This window comes from Mus caroli, unplaced genomic scaffold (assembly GCF_978045245.1).
Source record: "Mus caroli unplaced genomic scaffold, Mus_caroli_1 scaffold_18, whole genome shotgun sequence".
Lineage (NCBI taxonomy): Eukaryota > Metazoa > Chordata > Mammalia > Rodentia > Muridae > Mus > Mus caroli.
In genome coordinates, this window is record NW_028227273.1 from 48,395,417 (window position 1) to 48,408,949 (window position 13,533).

The 13,533-nt window shown below is 48.3% G+C and overlaps 1 protein-coding gene across 1 annotated transcript; it reads right to left on the reverse strand.

Moving 5' to 3' along the window:
* Nucleotides 1-6,731: 6,731 nt before the first annotated feature.
* LOC115029710 (uncharacterized) lies at nucleotides 6,732-8,924 on the reverse strand. Its single transcript, XM_085832658.1, has 4 exons — nucleotides 8,623-8,924; nucleotides 7,967-8,067; nucleotides 7,741-7,874; nucleotides 6,732-7,417 (listed from the first exon to the last, which is right to left on the reverse strand). Exons 1-4 carry the CDS (start codon nucleotides 8,922-8,924, stop codon nucleotides 6,995-6,997), a joined length of 960 nt encoding a protein of 319 aa, XP_085688784.1. The 3' UTR covers nucleotides 6,732-6,994.
* Nucleotides 8,925-13,533: the final 4,609 nt, after the last annotated feature.

Here is a 13,533-nt window from a genome sequence, read left to right on the forward strand (position 1 = left end):
CTGCTTGAGTTCCAGTCCTGTCTTCCTTTGGTGATGAACAGCAATGTGGAAAGTGTAAGCTGAATAAACCCTTTCCTTCCCAACTTACTTCTTGGTCATGATGTTTTGTCCAGGAATAGAAACCCTGACTAAGACAGACACTATCCTAAAAGACCAGCTTCTGACTACAAACTGCTCAGGACATTCAAAGTGCTGTGCATATAGGAGACTGACATAAACATTTTACAGAACTTTGAACTAAAAAGTACTTAACCCTAAAACTGGCAAATGCAACCAAGCCGGACATCGTGGTAAGCTTGGCAGAACTAGCTTTGTTACTGTAAATAGTTTTACTGTGTGAGAGTTAAAAATCTTTCCTTTTCATTTAGACAAAAAGGGAGAAATGTTGCAGGATATTTGATCACTTATCTGTTTATTGTAAACAGGATTAAGTAAAGTCAAGCACAGGTCAAGGGGCCAAGCAAGCAAGAGGCCAGCTGAGAGGGAGTGAACATAGGTAAAAAACCATAGAGAGTGAGAGGAAGTCAGGATAGAGAGGATAGTAAGAGGAAGCCAAAGGGTTTTTGAGACAGCGTGGAACCGAGGTTCCTTTTCCTTTTGGGACAGCTGAGAGGAATAAGCTTTCTCTGCATTCCTGAGCTAGCGGACATTCACTTTAGTTAGCATCTGCTCCTGAGCCTTTCTTGGTAAACTCGGATGTCTGCGATTTTGTTAAAAACAACAAAGGACCAGGGACTGACACTTAAGCCTAAATCAATCTTCCTCTTTGTTCGGGCATCTTTACACAGTAACAAACGGTCAAACTAAGACAGAGCCTGAGCAGATGGATACATTCTGTTTTTTGTTTTTTTGTTTTTTTGGTTTTTTTTTTTGAGACAGGGTTTCTCTGTGTAGCCCTGGCTGTCCTGGAACTCACTTTGTAGACCAGGCTGGCCTCGAACTCAGAAATCTGCCTGCCTCTGCCTCCCGAGTGCTGGGATTAAAGGCGTGCGCCACCACGCCCGGCTTGGATACATTCTGAAACAAGACTCTTCCCCCTCGCTGTGAACTCACGGAAACTACAGCCTTCCTGGGCTCTGGAATGAATCTACAAGGAGAGGTTGCTTGACTAAGAAGTCAGTGTTGTGGCTCCCTACGGGGAAATGCAGAGGTAAGCTGCCCTTAGGAACAGGACTTGAGCCAGCTTTCCAGTTTCCAGTCAAGGGCACCTTTGCCTCTACTTGCAAGATAAACGAAAGAGTTGCCAACCGTCTGCTTAGAGCTATATCTTTGTTTGTTTGTTTGTTTGTTTTTTCAAGACAGGGTTTCTCTGTATATCCCTGGCTGTCCTGGAACTCACTTTGTAGACCAGGCTGGCCTCGAACTCAGAAATCCACCTGCCTCTGCCTCCCAAGTGCTGGGATTAAAGGCGTGCGCCACCACTGCCCAGCTAGGGCTATATCTTTACTGAGAGCCCTGTGCCAAGGGAGAGGTAAGATGAATACATTAATAGTCTTTAGAGAACTGAGCCTAGGAAATTCTGGTATGAGGTTTAGCTAAGGAGTGAACTCAAAAAGGCTCATATACTTAAAATGTGGTTGATGTGTTTATAAAAAGATAAATAGATATAGAATATGTTCCTTGGGGGTGTGGTGAGGTGTTGGGGAAGGGAGTGCCTCTGCGGGCCCATGCCAAGGCATCTCTTCCCTCTGAGGGACCAGCCACATGGTATAGTATAGAATAGAGTTTATTCAGGGCATAGGGGAGGGAGTTAAGAGGGTAGTGGAGGCAGAGAAAGGCAGAGAGAGAGAGAGAGAGGAGAGGGAGGGAGGGGAGGGAGAGGGAGGGAGGGGAAGGGAGAGGGGAGAGGAGAGGAAAGTAGAGGCTGGCCATGACCACATGGAGAGAGGGGAGAAGGGAGTGGGGAGAGAGGGGAGAAGGGAGTGGGGAGAGAGGGGAAGCAAGAGAGCAAGAGACAAGAGAGAGAGGAGGGGACAAGCAGCCCCTTTTATAGTGGGCCGGGCCTACATGGCTATTGCCAGGTAATTGTGAGGTGGAGTTCAGACAAAATGCTAACAGCTGATAACAGATGAGTGTTGGAGAAGTGTTGGATCATGTCTCTGACCTTGAAAGGCCAAATCTTTTAAATTCAGACTCCATTTTAAAGAACCTGACTGTCTTAGGGCTTTATTACTATGAACAGACACCATGACCAAGGCAAGTCTTATAAGGACAACATTTTTTTTTTTTTTTTTTTTTTTTTTTTTTGAGATAGGGTTTCTCTGTATATCCCTGGCTGTCCTGGAACTCACTTTGTAGACCAGGCTGGCCTCGAACTCAGAAATCCACCTGCCTCTGCCTCCTGAGTGCTGGGATTAAAGGTGTGTGCACCACGCCCAGCCTATAAGGACAACATTTAATTGGGGCTGGCTTACAGGTTCAGAGGTTTGGTCCATTATCAAGGCAGGAGCATGACAGCATCCAGGCAGGCATGGTGCAGGCAGAGCTGAGAGTTCTACATCTTCATCTGAAGGCTGCTAGTGGAAGACTGAGTTCCAGGCAGCTAGGGTGAGGGTTTTAAAGCTCATATCCACAGTGACCCACCTCCAACAAGGCCACACCTCCAAATAGTGCCACTCCCTGGGCCAAGCATATACAAACCATGACACTAACAAAAGTTTGAACTCAGGTAAACTAACAAGCCAGTACCTAGCATTAGTTTCCAAGTTACCCCCCAACAAAAACCTGAGCCTAGCTCCAGTCTCTAGGCGAACCTTCAACCAGACCATCGTCTCCAGGTTATTCCCCCAACAAACCTGCACCCCAGGTCACAAGCCCACCCCCTGCCTAACAGAGGGGAGCAGAAGTTAAGTTTATGATCTGACTCTCAGCATCAGCCAATTTTGTTAAAGGCCATAGTAACTTCCCAATTAGATGCTTGCATACTAAACCCCCGCTTGCTGCTTACTATAATGTTTTGCCCCATAGACATTCGGAGATCCCCATCACTAAAACTGTCCTTCGTGACGACAGATCGCTGAGAGACCCGAGCTAGCTCAAATAAAATAAAAAGGCCCTACTGTGACTGCACTGGATAGGCTCCTTTCTGGTCTGGGGAGGGGGGAGGGGTGTCACTCACATTTCCTTGGCACAGCAACCTAAGCAGGGGGTTAATGCTTTGGTAGGTTCATAGTAGGAAGGCTCTTTGGGGAGGCAGAGCCTAACTGGGGGAAGGAAGTTGCTGGGGAAATTGCTTGGAAGGACGAACCTTTTGCTTGGCCACTTGTGTGGGTTCTCCTTTCCTCTCCTTGTCCCTCTTCCTTCCTGTTCCTGGCTGTCACCGTAGAAGCCACTCTGCTCTGCCACCCACCCTTGCTGCACCATGTTCTATCTCATCACAGGCCACCAGAACAATGGAGCCAGTAAACTGTCTCACAGCAAAGAGAAATCTCACACACTCTGCCCAGGGACGCTCTCACCAAGGTTCCACTAACAAAACAAGCCGAGAGCATGACTTCCTGTTAATCACTGTGGATTCAATCCAGTAAGTCCCTAGCTCCCACTCAAAAAGAGCTTTGTTGCTTCTTTTTGTTTTTATGGAGGCTGTTTTCAGACTCCTATAAATCTAAATAATGTATTAATTATTATTGTGTTTGTGCATGTGTGTGTGTGTGTGGTATGTGAGGGGTTGCATGCATGTCAAAGCATGCTTGTAGAGGTCAGAGAACAACTTTATGGAATCAGGTCACTCTTCCACTGTTCTGTGGACTCTGGGATCAACCTCAGCCTTTCCCAGCAGGCACTTCACACACGGCGCCATCTCCCTGTCTTGAAAAACAAAACAAAACAAAACAAAACAAAACAAAACAAAACAAAAGTATAAACACGAGTCCTCTGCACTGAGCAGCGGCTACAGTCCACACTTCTTACTCTGCTCCTCCTTGGTCCCACCGCCATCACATCTCAGGGAAGCCATATTTGGACTGCCAGGCTGACCAGCTGCACAGCCCACCCTCTTGGCACACCCATCACCTTAAGTGGCTGCCCCGGCTCCTCCTACTTGGGGCCAGCTAGGCCTTATAAGTCAGATGGCATCCATTGACCACAAGCAAAGGCATGGACTCAGCAGTAGGGCATAGCATGGGTAGCGCCCTGACCAGTGCCTTCAGTAGGGGAAGCTCAGAGCCTGCACCTGAAAGACCCTAGTGGGGAGACCCCCCCCCCCCACTCAAGTCCAGAGACAGCACACACCCAAGGAATCACGAGATACCATCTTGATGGAAACACACGAGGCAGTTTAATGACAGTGCTCCGGGCCTACACGTATCTCACATGAGAGACAGAGGAGTCGATGCTAAGGCTCAAAAGTTAGGGGTTTATATAGGAAAGGAGTGGGAGGGGGAAATAGGGGAAATTGGCACAGTTACACACAATTGGGCAGTTTAAACATCAGCAAGCAGTATGTGACAGTAACTCTAAAGGGAGGATGTTTATCTTTGTTGGCAGAGCATCTGGTTAAACTCAAACTTTATCAGAAGGAGACCAGGCCAGGTGGTCCATTACTCATCTGAGCTTGTCCAGAGATTGTCCTTGCGTGCCTTTCTTATCTTAATGGCTAGTTGGTTCCTGGGATGACTTTACAGCCTTTGTGTCAGCCCGACTCTCTTATCTTTATAGCTTTAAGTCTGTAAACCTTCTGACTAGGCCTTGAATAAATCTTCTGACTAGGGCCTTGAATTTAGTTTTCTTTCTTTTATTCCCCTCTTCTTCTACTAAATAATTCTAATCTTAGAATTTTAAAAAGCCAGGCATAGTGGCACATGCCTTTAATCCCAGCACTTGGGAGGCAGAGGCAGGAGGATTTCTGAGTTCGAGGCCAGCCTGGTCTACAGAGTGAGTTCCAGGACAGCCAAGGCTACACAGAGAAACCCTGTCTCGAAAAACAAAAAACAAAAACCAAAAAATAAAAAACAAAAAACAAAAACAAAAAAAATAATTTTAGGGGCTGGTGAGATGGCTCAGTAGGTAAGAGCACCCGAATGCTCTTCTGAAGGTCCAGAGTTCAAATCCCAGCAACCACATGGTGGCTCACAACCATCTGTAAGGAGATCTGGCGCCCTCTTCTGGAGTGTCTGAGGACAGCTACAGTGTACTTACATATAATAAATAAATCTTTAAAAAAATAATTTTAAAGGTCTGTATCTTCATATGGGGGGTAGGAATCATATTCTCCTACTATCTTCACTATAGGTTGATATTGATGTTGGAGCACCATAAGCTACACTGCATTCACTCTACTCTTAACAGAAGCAATTCCCTTATTTATTAAGCAGGGGCCGAAGATCAAAACCAAACATATAGTAAGAATTGGTCCAGCTAAAGCGGAAAGTAAAGTGATCATCCACGGAGATTTAGAGTACCACGACTCAAACCATCCCTGTTGAGCTTCTCAATCCCTGTTTCTCCTTTCCAGTCTTTCCCTTAATTTCTGCATAGAATCTCTGACTACTCCCGTATGGTCTGCGTAGAAGCAGCATTCTTCTTTTAAGGCTGCGCATCGTCCACCTTCCCTTAAAAACAATAAATCTAAACCTCTTCTGTTTTGTAATACTACTTCTGACAGGGAGGTCAAGGATTTCTCTAATGCATCCACAGATTTTTCTAGCATGCTTAAATCTTCATTTATAGCTTCTCTTAAGGACTGAATTCCTTGTCTACCCTCAATCAAGGCTGCTACACCCATTCCTACTCCTGCTGTAAGACCGACCCCCATCAACATAGCTAGGGTAATGGAAACTGGATCTCTTTTCAACCTCTTACTGATATATTCATCTTCCAGGCGGGAAGCAGGATAATGATACACGCGAGGTAGAAGCTGAACCATAACACAGAAATGGGGTCAAAGACACTAGTTGATACACCTGGGGTGAGCCTGGTGTTACAGGCCCACCAACTGACTGGATATGGCACAAGGTAATAGCTGGTATTTGTCCTGGATACAGAATGAGTCCGACCACATAGGTGTTGGTGGGAAGGAGGAGGTGTCCCTATGCAGAGACCAGGGCTCCTTCCTGACACTTCAGTCAGGGCTAATTTCTTTCCTGTTCCCCATGAGCAGGAGGCATGACTACTGGTTTTATTAAAATCTCCATTAAAAGCAACCCCTTCATAGTAGGGAGGGCCTGAGGATAGGCATAACCAGTAGTGGTGTCCGGATCTGAGCTGTTAAGGGCATAAAGGCTCCCCTAATCAGGTTGAACAGTCTCTGTCCCATCGAGGGATCTGGGAGGATTGTGGTCAGGGAATCTGCGGGGGGGGTGGGGGTGATGACCTTGGCGGGTTCCTCAATTATCGGAGCCAGGGGTTTGGGTTTGGCAGGGAGGCCCTGTTCCGGAAGGACCTTGTTAGGTCCTATGGGCACTGGGGATGGACTCTCCACAGTTAATTTGATTTTAAAGATTAATCCAGGGTCTTTTCCTGCTGCTGCATGCACTTGTAAACCCCAATTGTTTCCCTTCAGCCAGCTCTGGCGCCCTCGTTTCCCCTGGTCAGTAAATTTTATACGTGTGGGATTGCAATCGTCACCTTTACAAGGTCCATTAGGAGAGACTATCCAGGAACACCCGCTCTCAAGGTATTCAGAACTATCTCTCTCACCTTGGTTTGGCCGGTTATAGCTCCTGCCCCTTTTTACTGTGATCAAGTCCCAGGTGGAGGTAGGATTCCAATAAGCTTCACCTGTGGTCTCACAACCCCATGCAGCACAGTAAAAGTCTGGTGTCCCTCCACACTAATGCCAAAGCTTTCGCAGTTGGCCTTGGCCAGGGAAAACATAAAATCCTGCAGACCGGAGATTGGCTCGGTAGAATTGCCCCGAGCAACCAAACGTGCTTCCTACCCTGCTCGGGATGCACTGTTTTTCACGTGGTGGTTGATGAAGGTCAGTATGGTCAGGGAGGTCCAAGGGAAGTGACCCTGCTGCCAACTTGCAAATATCATATGTGAGGTCAGGCCATCAAGTCCACCGGGGTTGTATTGTGGTGATCAACCATATAATGTCCCCCTCCTCATGGAGTACTTCCCAAGTTTGCTGAATTGGGGTATGAGGGTTGGGGTCTTGGTTCTGAGCTGCGACGTAGGCGCAACTTAAGAGGATTATTAGTCTTTTCCAGGGTCTACTAATCTCCATCAGTCTCGGGGGAGCCTTCTTAACATGTGAAGCATGAACCCAAGTGGGGATTCCTTCTACCTTAACTGTGGTGGGTGTAGTCAATAGCACCAGGTAGGATCCCTTCCACCATGGCTCGAGGTTCCCTGCTTGATGCCTTCTCACTAGGACAGTGTCTCCCACTTCAAACTGATGTGGCACCTGCAAGTCACCAGTGACGTAGCTCTCTTTCAACTGCTCCCAGATTTCTTTCTTCATGGTTTTGAGGGCCTTTAGCCGGGCTAGAAGGTGAGATGAGGGAATGGAGAAAACATCAGGACAAGTTCTATTTTCTACAGTCTCATAGATGGGCGGGGGCACACCAAACATTAGTTCGAAAGGTGTTAGACCTGAGGCTCCGGGGTGTTCCGGACCCGGAATAGGGCATAAGGGAGAAGGGCTGTCCAATCATTCCCACTTGTCTCTAAGGTCAATTTAGTCAAGGTTTCTTTTAGAGTTCTATTCATTCTTTCTACCTGTCCTGAACTCTAGGGTCTGTAAGCACAATGTAACTTCCAATTCATCCCCAGCTGTCTGGCCAATCCCTGGCTTACCTGGGAGACGAAGGCAGGCCGGTTGTCTGACCCAAGTACCTTTGGTACCCCGACACGGGGAAAGATTTCTTCAAGTATCTTCTTGGCCACCACATTAGCCGTTTCCCTCTTGGTGGGGAATGCTTCAGTCCACCCTGAAAAGGTATCTACAAAAGCTAGAAGGTACTTATTTCCATAACAGGTTGGCTTGACCTCAGTAAAGTCGACCTCCCCGTAAGTCCCAGGCCTATCTCCTCGTGTCTTCTGCTGTGGTACTTGTTGGACCCGGCATTGGTGAGGACACATGCTCGACAGTTCTTCACTAGGTCTTCTACTGCCTTTTGTAGTCTAGGGATATGGTAAGGGGATCTATTGACTAGCTCTGTCATCTTTTGGGGTCCCAGGTGAGTGAGGTGGTGTATATTAGTCAAGTATTTTAGCCCCTCTTCTTCTGTGAGGATCTTTTTTTCCCCATGATCTCCTCAACTAGCTGGGGTGTGATTTTAATTACCAAAGTCATTGGCCCCTGTGCCACCTCTTTAGCCACCTGGTCTGCCATCCGATTTCTTTTTTCTATTGGTCCAGTTCCCTTTTGATGTCCTGGGCAATGGATGATCGCCACCTTACGGGGCAAGTGAACAGCTTCTAACAAGCTAAGAATTTCCTCTTTATTTTTGATGTCTTTCCCAGAGGATGTCAACAGTCCATGCTGTCTGTAGATTGCCCCATGAACATGGGCCGTTGCAAGGGCATATTGGCTGTCAGTATAAATGTTGATAGCCTTTCCCTCTGCTAGCCTTAAAGCCTGAGTTAGGGCTCTTTGGGAGGACGTTCCTTCAGGCAGACTGCTGGCCCAGATAACTGACTTCCCATCCACTACCGCTGCCCTGGCTTTGTGCTTACCTTCTACTATGAAGCTGCTTCCATCGGTGAACCAGCACCCCAGGCCATGGTCGGTAAGTTAAGTCTGGCCGAGTCCCAGTTTCTTCTGCCAGTATCTCTTCACATTGGTGAATCGGGGTTTCGTTAGCTTCAGGCAGTAAGGTAGTGGGGTTGAGAATGATGAGTGGAGCAAAGGTTACCCATTCAGTCAACAACAGGCTCTGGTAGTGAGTCATACGGGCGTTGGTCATCCAGAGGTCTGGTGGCTGTCGAATAATACTCTTGAGGGCATGTGGGGCCACCACTGTCACGTTTTGGCCCATAGTCAGTTTATCAGCATCTTTCACCAACACAGCTGTGGCTGCTATTGCCCACAAATAGGAGGGCCATTGGCTAGCCACGGAGTCCAGTTTCTTTGACAGATAGGCTACTGGACACTTCCACAGTCCTAGGGTTTGAGTGAGGACCCCTCAGGCTACTCCATTTTTCTCATCGACTTATAGGGTGAAAGGCTTGTTTAAGTCAGGCAGTGCTAAGGCAGGGGCCTGTAGCAGTGCCTTTTTGAGAGTCTCAAAAGCCAATTGATGTTCCTTAGTCCAAATTAACTCTCCCTTCTCTTTTGTTAGGGGGTATAATGGGGCTGAAAGTAGCGAACCCTGGGATCCAGAGTCTACAGAATCCCGCAGTCCCCAGGAATTCTCTTACCTGGCAAGGGGTGGTTGGGGTCAGGATCTGTGTCACTGTCCACTTCCTAGCTTCGGTGAGCCATTGTTGTCCATTCTTCAGGCTGTATGCCAGGTAAGTCACCTCAGTCCGGCATAACTGCCTTTTTAGCCGAAGCCCGATACCCCAACTCACCTAACTCAGCCAGGATTCTCTGAGTCCCAAGTTCACACTCTGCGTGTTTCTGCAGCCACCAGAAGGTCATCTACATATTGCAAAATAGTCACCTGGGGATTGTTGGCCCGGAAAGAGGCGAGATCTCGATGTAGAGCTTCATCAAACAAGGTGGGGGAATTCTTGAACCCCTGTGGCAGTCTCGTCCATGTGAGCTGCCTGATCCTTCCATTCTCTGGGTCTCACCATTCAAAAGCAAACAAGGGCTGGCTGTTAGGGTGTAGTCTCAGGCAAAAGAAAGCATCTTTGAGATCTAAGACCGTATACCAGGTTCATTTGGGTGGCAACATGCTGAGCAGGTTGTAAGGATTGGGCACTGTGGGGTGGATATCCTGAACTCTTTTGTTTACCTCTCTGTACAGGATGGTAGTCGTTCATCCCTGGTTTCTTTACTGGGAGTGGGGGGGGGGGGTATTCCAAGGAGACTTGCAGGGGACTAGGATCCCTTGTTGGAGCAGTCTGGTGATATGGGGGTGTATACCCTCCTGAGCTTCCTTGCTCATGGGGTACTGTTGGACCCCAATGGGAGTGGCTCCAGACTTAAGCTCGATCACCACCGGGGGAGCTTGTCTTGCCATTCCCATTTCCCCCATTTCAACCCAGGCTTGAGGAAATCGAGTAAGCCAGTCCTGTATTCCCTCAGGGGGTTCCATTTTATTCTTGTAAATCTGATAATCTTCCCCTAGTTGTAAAGACAACACTAAGGTCTGAGGTGTCTCAGCCCCCCAGGATAATTCTGGTCTGGAGGGGGCAAAAGTTATTCGTGCCTTTAATTTGGTTAATAAGTCTCTTCCCAGTAAGTGCCATAGGGCACTCTGGAATAACCAAGAATGAGTGAGTTACTTGGCTTTTTCCTAGGTCCACTGTCTGGGAAGTGGTCCAAGGGTATGACTTCTGCCCTGTGGCCCCAATCACTAGCGTCTTCTTGTTTTTTATCTTACCCAGAGGTGTTTTTAGCACTGAATATTCTGCACCCATAACAACCAAGAAACTTATAGGGGTCCCTTCCACTTTTAACGTTACCCTAGGCTCTGGGAGGGGGTGCTGAGCCCCCTCCCCTAGTCTTCATCATCTCCAAGGGACAGTACTTTTGCTTCCTGTTTCTTTTGGGGGCATTCACGAGCCCAGTGACCTTTGTCTTTGCAGTATGCACATTGATCTTTTTCCAGGGACGGTCTATCTCTTCTGGATCTCCTTGGCCCCTGCCGTTTCTCATCTCCCAGGTCCCCTGACTGCCTATTCCTACCTCTTCTATCTCTACCTACCAAGGTGTCCAGTATTCGACTCAGAGTTTGTTCCTGTTTCCTGTCTCTCCTGTCCTCTTCTTCTCTTCTCTCTTTCTTGTTTCTCATCCTCTGTCTCTCTCTTATGATACACTTTCTCAGCCTCTTTAACCACATCTCTTATAGTATAGTCCTGTAATCCTTCAATCCACTGCAATTTCTTTCTGATATCGGGGGATGATTGCCCAATAAAAGTCATAATCACGGAGGCTCGCTGCCCTTCAGACATAGGGTCAAAAGAGGTGTACCTTCTGTAAGCCTCCACGAGTTTCTCCAGAAAGACTGAGGAACGCTCTGTCGTTCCCTGCATAACCTCTCTTACCTTAGCCAAATTGGTGGGCCTTCGTGCGGCCCCTCTGAGGCCTGCCACTAGAGCCCACCGGTAATTGGACAGCCAGCTGTTCCCTACCTTGTGCAGTGTTATAATCCCACTGAGGATGGGTCAAGGGGAATCCTTCGTCTATTTCGGCTGAGGTCTGGGCAGGGTGTCTGGCAACATCCCAACATTCTTCTGAGCTTCTTGGAGGATCCTCTCTCTCTCCTTGGTGGTGAACAATGTCTGTAAAAGCTGTTGGCAGTCATCCCAAGTAGGCTGATGAGAGTACATCAAGGACTCTATCAAGCCTGTGAGCCCTGCAGGGTTTTCTGAAAAAGGAGGGTGATTAATTTTCCAATTATAAAAATCAGAGGAAGAAAAAGGCCAATACTGTAAAAGCTGTAAATCATTCTGGTCAGCTGGGGGTGGCCCAACCACCCTGAGGGGAAGCGCCACAATGGAGTGGGCTGGTCCTTCAGGGGTGGCTCCCCGCCAGCTCCTCATTCCTGCTGAGGGGCCTCCTCCCCCCGGAAGAGAGGCCGTGGGGGGGGCGAGGGTTGAGAAGCAGGTTAGGGAGTTCGAGGGTAGGATGGGGGCAGGGGAGTAGACCATTCAGGGGTTCTTCTATCTCAGGGTAGATCTTAGGGGTGGGCGCCGATGGAGTGCAGCACTCACCATCTTCTTTAGGCTGTGGCTTCTGCGTCTCATTCACAGCACTCTCTCAGACAGCCAGTATCCTGGAGCCAGGACGACAGGGTGGGAGGAATGGCCGGACCCACTGGGGAAGGAATCTTGCCAAATCCTCCCACACCGTGATGTACAGCTGTTGGTCTGGGTGTGCTTCCGGTCCTTCCTGAAACACAACGTCCGTCATGGCCCTAATGGTGGGTAAATCGAAAGTTCCCTCGGGCGGCCAGCCTACCCCAAAAGCAGGCCATTCTGAGGTACAGAAAGTCTGCCAGGGTTTCTTTTTAACCGTCACTGACAAATTTTGTCCTCTTGCCCTAACGTCCATCCAATGGTCTTCAGTCAAAGACAAAGGGGTCGTCACAGTCTGTCCCATGACAAAGAACAGAAAAAATAAGAACAAAACAAAAACAACAGACACTGGCACGTCTAAACACACACGTTTGCATCTGGACTTAAACAGCCAGCCAAAGTGACCTCTGAAGGGGTGGGATTCCACGTCCACTCCCTTCCCGGTAGAAGGAGCACTCTGTCTCCTTCATTCTGAAGGACAACAGCCAGGCCCTCCTGACTTTCCTGATGGGGTGGGATTCCACACCCACCCCCTTCCACCCTTGGAACATCTTCCAGGGTTGCAGCCTGCGGCCCTAGGACATCTCCTTCTGCAGCCACTGGCACCTTACGGCCCACAGTAGCAGCTGCCAGAAAACCGAACCAAACACAAACTCAGCGGCACCGCACTCAGACAACAGACAACATATAAGACTCACACAAACGTACTTCCAAGGGGTCTTCGGGGTTCCTGGGTGTCACACAAATCTCGGTGGGACCTCCAAATGAAAGACCCTAGTGGGGAAACCCCCACTCAAGTCCGGAGACGGCGCACACCCTAGGAATCACGAGAGACCGTCTTGATGCAAACACACGAGGCAGTTTAATGACAGAGCTCAGGGCCTACACGTATCTCGTGCGGGAGACAGAGAAGTCGACCCTAAGGCTCAAAAGTTAGGGGTTTATATAGGAAAGGAGTGGGAGGGGGAAATAGGGGAAATTGGTGCAGTTACACACATTTGGACAGTTTAAACATCAGCAAGCAGTATGTGACAGTAACTCTAAAGGGAGGGTGTTTATCTTTGTTGGCAGAGCATCTGGTTAAACTCAAACTTTATCAGAAGGAGACCAGGCCAGGTGGTCCATTACTCATCTGAGCTTGTCCAGAGATTGTCCTTGCTAGCCTTTCTGGGCTAGTTGGTTACTGGGATGAAGTCTGTAAACCTTCTGACTAGGCCTTAAATAAATCTTCTGCCTTGAATTTAGTTTTCTTTCTTTCACACCACCTGTCTTCCAGCAGGCCCCTGAGGTCCTGCCACTCACTCACTACAGATGGGGCCTGATCAAGTAGTTCCTGGATTGCTCAACCACTCAGAATGACCGAGCTCTATGTGAGGGCTTCAGTGGGGCCCTGAGGAAGTGCAGATACAATCAGAGTTTAAGCTACCTGCCCTGAAGAAGCCATGGGCCTGCATTTACCCTAACCCCTCACCGATGGCCTGGCTGAAATGAGATTGAACCTGGGACTGGGGGTAAGGAAAGCAATTCTCACACTACATATTAACAAAAGACATCCATGTTCAATTACAGAGTCAACTTTAGACCACCCTCACACACACAAGTATAAAGGCATATATCCAACTGGATAGTGTAAGACTGATGGAACACTTTCTCAGGATGAACTTTTGATTGACATCA

Excerpts from the sequence above, each read along its gene's own strand:
- LOC115029710 (XM_085832658.1), bottom strand. The coding sequence starts at position 8,924 with ATGGGCCAAAACGTGACAGTGGTGGCCCCACATGCCCTCAAGAGTATT. Across the intron at positions 8,068-8,622 it reads AAGCAGCTTCATAGTAGAAG|ACTACAAAAGGCAGTAGAAG; the intron begins GTAAGCACAAAG and ends CCATATCCCTAG. Across the intron at positions 7,875-7,966 it reads CAGAAGACACGAGGAGATAG|GGTGGACTGAAGCATTCCCC; the intron begins GCCTGGGACTTA and ends ATACCTTTTCAG.